The sequence below is a fragment of the Monopterus albus genome, unplaced genomic scaffold (genome assembly GCF_001952655.1).
Source record: "Monopterus albus unplaced genomic scaffold, M_albus_1.0 scaffold124.1, whole genome shotgun sequence".
Taxonomy (NCBI): domain Eukaryota; kingdom Metazoa; phylum Chordata; class Actinopteri; order Synbranchiformes; family Synbranchidae; genus Monopterus; species Monopterus albus.
In genome coordinates this window covers 958133-965036 of record NW_018128004.1, presented here as the reverse complement: position 1 = coordinate 965036, position 6904 = coordinate 958133, and the positions used below count along the sequence as shown (strand labels likewise).

Here is a 6904-nt window from a genome sequence, read left to right as displayed (position 1 = left end):
ACCAAATGGATTACACTGTGAAGAGGAATGAGTATAGCAGGTCTAATGCAACACTGCTGCCCTTCTCATATAGCTTACATCGCTAAACACGCTGAAAAAGATATACATTTAATTATATTTTGAGACACTGAGAAAAACAATTTCTTAAAATAACTAAAAAACTGAATGACTTGTGACAATTATGGGAATTACAATACGAGATATGTAATTTTAAGCTGCTGTCTGTCAAGATGCTTGCTAGTGTATATTTTCTTGTTATGCAACCAAATATGACAAGCAGCTGTTGTTACAGGCAGCTATCATACAAATGCAAAACAGATGAATACTTATTAGATGTGCTTAAAGTCAAGCGAGCATCTCTCCTACGACTGATGAAATGTTTACATAGTCTGTCACAGTTACCTCTGCATGTTGGCAGCTTATTTTTTCACTGTATATTATGGGGAACATTTACAGAATCCAACAGAGCTGTTTATGCTAAGTTGAGAGGTGAATAAAAGCAGCCGCACCTTATTTTTATACTGACTTCATTTACATCAGATGAGTCTACCCTAGTTTCCTGGTGTAAAGTTTCTATGTAAAGATATCCAGAGACAATAGGGGGAATATCCAAGGTCTGAAACTTCTTGTAATTGCAAGATTCATTCAACTGGCTGACAAACACATTTTGGGTAAAAGGACAGAGACTAGGACTGAAAATGACCTGGTCATAAAACAAAAGGAAAATGGCTGATCTGGGACCAATTTGCATCACAGTAAAATAAACAGCGTGTGCTTAAATTATCTTTAGTTCTACATTAGTGTCCCTGAGGTCAAACCTAACAATAAATAACACTGGGAATTATGTCCAAATCAACAAATTCAATGTAAATTTAAGGCAAGACTGGTGTTATCATAGGCAGCCTGCAGTGTAGTAGCAGGGAGACACCAAGACAAGAGTGACTGCATGACTCCGAGATGTCAGCGATGAGCCAAACTCTGATGCAATGTGAAGTTATTTACAGACATATTCTCCACCACTAGGTGGCAAAGCCAAGAGTGAGTATCAGTGAGCAGAACAAGCTTTAATTTTATTTAGTGGATTAAGGATATGATACCTTTTCACCTAGCTGGAAATGGGAGCAGAGGGAAAAATGAAGTGACTTCAGGCAAAATCTCAGGGTACCACTCTTACTTTTTAAGGGGCTCACAGGTATGATGAATCTGATTCTAGATGAACACTTGAGACACATCACATACAGCTAGGAAAAAGAGAGACATCAGTAGAGAGATGTAGAGATACATACTAATGCAGGACACAGGGTCTAAAGTGGATGACTTTGGTTCTTTGCCGCCAAATTTGTCATCTGTTCCGTTCACAGGACGCCTGGAACCAGGCTGTGGACAAAAAAAAAAAAGAAGTATTTAAGCATCTGACCATTTTAGTATGTCAAAGTGTCAGTACTGCTCTATCTTCATTCCAATTATACTCTAAATCTGTGAGGCCCGCAATCAGTATCACACATACACACACTCATACACACAAACTGTGCCAGACCACACCCAGTGTGAAATTCTCAATATGAATGTATGAGCCAAGGTCTCTACTAACTGTCAGATCATCCTCGTCTGAGTTGAAGAGGTTGTCCAGGTCGTTGATGGACACCGCTAGGTCTGTCTCATGGATCAGGCTAGTGGAAGCCATGCGGTTGTGAGCAGCTCCCCGCTGAGCGTCTGCATACACAGACACACACACACATACCTTACATTAATACTACAGCATCAGGTTCCCACCTGCTAAAACCCACAAATAGATTTTGGGTACTTGAGTCTATGTATGGTAAAAATATTGCTATCCTCGTTTGTAAATTGGCCTCAATTCACTTTCTATTCAATCAAGTCAGGAACAAAATTTTCCTCTCAATTTAATTACACAAATGCTTATGGCATGACATATCTGTTTCGTGAGATTTAAATTATAAATAACTGAGGATGAATGTTGCTTATTTCATCAAAGAATGTAGTTTATAATGACATATTGACTGAATCATAGGTGTAACTGACAAGTTTTCTTCTGTAGGGCTGCAACAACTTCTCGATAAAATCGATAATAAAAATAGTTGGCAGCAAACTTAATTATCGATTAGTTGGGTCTAGTCACGGCTAAGAGAAGACACAGCTGGGGCAGCAACTGGGTGACTACGTCAGTGAAGTTTATCTAAACTTTTGAAAAATGGAACAACTTACAGCAGGAAAAAGTGCACGCCCAGTCATTTAAAGTTTGGGAACATGTCACTTTACAATCAGAAAGAAGACTGTCTGGTGCCAACAATGCAAATCGTATCTGTGGTGGCAGGGGAGCATAACGCTAATGCGTTAGCTGTTAAAGAAACTCCATGGAGTTACAGAAGGAGGGGAGCCTGCAGCTAAGGCGTTAATTTTAGTTAATAATGTAAAAAATTATAAAACTAATTATCACATACCTGATTTTAAGTAACATGGTCATGTAACCTGTATTACAATGCTTATTACACATTTAGAAACAATGGGTTGTGTACACTGCTAATAATGGATGCTAAATGCATTTGCATTTGGTTTGCATTCACGTAAATATGAAACACATGTAAACAGCCAGGTATTATACCGATCAGTGTGGCGAACGGGGCCAGCATGAACATTGTGAATGATCTGGGGCTACACAGCCCCACGTAGCCAGCTGTGATGCGCTGTGTGTCGATCACGGCCAACATTTAATTCTTCCCATGCTGTGCCTGTCCACTACAACATTAAAGTTACCAGGCAGATTTATTGTTGTGGCTGATCGGTGTATATTAAACACAATAAGCTAAGTTACATAGGCGTGTTCAGAAACATGTTAACGGGGATTGTGCAGAGTAGGCCTACATAGCCTAAAAGTAAATGTGCTGAGGACTGTTTAGGCATACTCAGATTTCCTTTTAACTGTTAACAGTAGTAGTTATATGTGTACTGATTCTTTATATTAGCATGGTTTGCTTTATGAAAATATAAATCATTTTAAATCATTAACATTTAAGTCTTTTTTAACACTAAGGTCTTGTTGTGCACTTTAGAAACATATTTTTGAACAAAAAATGTTTAGAAACAGTGCAAAATCATTGTTTAAATGAATGCATTGTTTTTATAATGTGGAAAACCGAGTTCTGCACGTTTTTATCAATCTGAATAATTGATTAAACATAAAAATAATCAACAGATTTATTATTAAAACAGTCATTAGTTGCAACCCTAGTATGCTGCTTTCTCAGCTCTGTATGACCACCAACATGTACTGTTTAGCTTCAATACCTAGGTTTTCTTAAGGTGGCAGTACAATTATTAATAGGAAAAAGAGACTCCTTACCATCTGATGGACCTGTTCCTCCATCTTCACCCTGTGAGGAGAAAGGAAGATAAGAAGGTTGGAAGCAGGAACAAATAGCATCTACATACCTGTGAGAAAAGAAAGATCTGTGAATATTTGATTAGATAACACCCAGAGTGTACAGTCCGGACAGATAAAATGTTTCTGAAAATACAGTCCAATGTTGATGAAGTTTTTCATTGCTGTTTGAGGGTACATGTGGTTGTCTGATCAAGCAGTCAGACCCAACTTACAACACTGGTTGCTTTCTGCAATCAAGGCAAAAAGAATGATAATGATAATAATCAAATCCAGAAAATTGGACAAAAACACAAGACTGGAAAAAAGGGACTGCGTGTCTATGCTGTGGCAAACAAGATTTGCCGTGTGGATCACAGTGGAATCATGATCCAAGCAATGGCCTCTCAGGCGCCCACTTAGACGTCACTATCTGAGAGGGCTGGCCTTCTGTGTATGTGTAACTTTGTTATACTTACATTATGGGGACCAAAAGCTGTTAACACGATCACATTGGGGACTCGGCCATCACTGAATTTTAGGGCAGTAACATAGTTTAGGGTTAGGTGTTAGGCAAGTAGTGGTTATGGTTAAGTGTTAGGATAAGACTACAGAAAATGAATGTAAGTCAATGTAAAGTCCCCACAAGGAGTGAAAACACTGTGTGTGTGTGTGGGGTGAGCAGTTCTAGCTGGGGAAACAAAATGTTATGTCCTAGCCATTAATTTCATTACTCTCCCATAACAGACCAATCCAGAGCAGAGCACAACATCCACACCAAGGCAACAATCTATAGGTGGCAATGATGTTTTAACCCCTTATCAGTAACCTGGCCTTGAGTGGGGAAAATAGTCTTTTACACATTGCAAAATCTTGTTCATCTCCAAGGCTGCCTACATGAAAGCATCCTATGAAGATTTTACTGCCTGATTATTGAAGATGCCTATGTTCAGTTCATATTTGGTCTACAATGGCCTGATCAGGAACAAATCTTGTTAACAAGCTGCTATAATGTCTCCAAACATACCCAAAGAAATGCTTAGGAATGCTTACTAGGATCTAAATTTTGCATTTTGATACACTAAATCCATCTTGATCAAGGTGAATTTTCATTTTTCTTTGTGTTCTAGGTTTCTGTTCAACGTTAGCCTGGTTAGCAGGTTATGTGGCTTGCATCTACAAAGAATGAAAATGAGGAATTTTTCGCTTAAAGTAAAAATCAGGGAGAAAAAGCAATCCATGTGTCTGCACACACACCAAAAGCATGTGGTAGACACATACACCACATAAAACCAGCAGACAGTGGAAAGGCTTCATTGCACAAACTGCTCTTTGGGGACTCTCCATTCTACTGAAAGCTGCCTTCACCCTTACACTTCAGCACAGACTGGGAGCGTGCAAGAGAGTCTTCACCAGACAAAAGAAAAGGAAAATATTTGAGTGCACTTTTAAGCTTAATGGTTCAGTAAGCCAGATTTGTTGCTGTGAACTCCAGGCTCAGTGAAGCTTGATGCAAACGTGCAGATCAAGACATACACATGTACACACTCCTTTTCAATACTGGAGGAAATCTAGAGCTAACAATTGGCTCTTGCCTGGAACCAGAGCCAATAATCCCAGAGGCAGAGCACAGGAATGTAGTCAAAAGGGGAACGAGAAAGAGGGCAGACCAAATGGGAAAAGCACAACAACTTAAAAGGAAACAGAACTGGCCAACTATTTGGTGTTCCTCTGGGCTAAACAACAATGGGAATTCGGGGATTGCTTCCTGTCCACTTAGACCTGGCAGTGAAAACGGATGTATGTGGAAAGTGGTTGCACTAATTCCAGTATTTTTAGTGCAGTATTGCATTAATGCTCCCTGATCTTAAAATTAACGCCCCCTTTTTACTCTGGTCATCTAATGATGAAGGCATGGATTAGGTGGTTACTCCCTATGATGCCTTTTGGAAAGCATTCACAAGCATTTTTCAATCCCACTGCTTTTTCTGCATTAAATCCAATAGGGCGTGGCTGCAAACCAGTGTGAAAGCAGCCAACTTGAAAAAGGGACAGTACCTGGCTCATTTTTAGGCACACCAAAGTGCTTTACAGTACAAGATTCAAAAGATCAGTGTGAACTCAGTTAATCAAATTAAGTTCCAGCATTTAAACTATTTTATTTCCATAAATTTGGAAAACTTGTGAGAGCCAGAATTTATAAAACAATGGTAAAAAAAAAAGTAGTGACCAAAACTTCACAAGCTTTATTTCCAATTATGGGTTAAGCTCCAAAAACAATAGATGTTAAATTTCCCATAACTGCATAATTGGTGAGGTGAACCTTTAAGGGAAATAGAAAAGCTGAAGTTTAAGACCACAAAGTAGGCAAGGAAGTGGCAGCAGAGCTGTACAACTAACCCATCATTATATGAGCTACGCTGCTAGCTCATGAAACTAAGCGTCATTATGACGCTTAAAAATCTAGTGAAAATATCTTGCCTTAACCAGTGTATTTGTGGTCTAAATACAAATTGTTAAGTTGCGCATGTGGGATCTTGTAGGGGTCACTGCGAAAGTACGGGTGTAACGAGTCATCCAATCTTTATAAAACCAGAGGGAGTACCATCTCTGTATCTTCTGCAAAAAGTCAAGTTCCCAATGGAACTCCAAAAACAGACTGGACATAATTATTGACACCCTCAGCTTAATAGTTGGTAGCACACCCTCTGGACAAAATAACTGAAATCAATCACTTCCTGTAACCATCAATGACTTTCTTATACCTCTCTAATGGAATTCTGGACCACAAAAGAAAAACATGATAATACCAAAGAATTTGTGATTGCAACAAACTGAGATGTGAGCAGCAGCTCAGAGAATGGGAATTCACACTTGTAAAGAACCAGTGGCATGCTTTTAGATTAGGTTAGGTAGGCCTTTATTGATCCCAGAATGGGGAAATTCCTGTGTTCCAGCAGCAATAGAGAGCAGCAACAAAACACCATAAGAACAAACACCACACACATATCCTGAGAAACAAATTCCAAAGTATCTAAGACCAAACAGAATATAGTATTTGAGAGAATCGAGAACAAGAATGATAATTAATCCCTGAGAACAAATCAAAATACCTAAGAACAAGACAAAATACAGTATTCAAGAGATCAAGAAATCAAGGACAAGAATATTACTCCCATAATTAATTCCACAATGGGGAAAATACCTGTATTTCAGCCATGATGATCTCTGAAAGACTACTCAAAAATACGTAAAACAAGACAATATAAAGTATTTGAGAGAAATCAAGGACAAGATTTTACACATTTGCATATTTACCCCCAGGATTTGAGTATTGCACCTCAGTTGACTATTGCATAGTCCCTCATAATTTCACCTAGCTTATCGCTGCAGTGATGTGTTGTACAGTCTGATGGCTGTGGGGAGGAACGACCTACGGCAACGTTCCTTCTTACACTGGGGATGTAACAGTTTTGTGCTAAAAGAACTGTTCAGAGCCTCCACTGTGTGGTGCAGGGGATGGGA

At 38.9% G+C, this 6904-nt stretch overlaps 1 protein-coding gene across 1 annotated transcript in view; it reads right to left on the bottom strand.

Moving 5' to 3' along the window:
* Window positions 1-6904, bottom strand: part of med13a (mediator complex subunit 13a) — a 96508-nt gene that overhangs the window by 19086 nt on the left and 70518 nt on the right. The window contains exons 11-13 of the mRNA XM_020612404.1: window positions 3362-3392; window positions 1592-1713; window positions 1240-1377 (exon numbers count right to left, since the gene is read on the bottom strand). Of these exons, the coding sequence (XP_020468060.1) occupies window positions 1240-1377; window positions 1592-1713; window positions 3362-3392 (291 nt within the window). The remainder of the gene's footprint in view (window positions 1-1239; window positions 1378-1591; window positions 1714-3361; window positions 3393-6904) is intronic.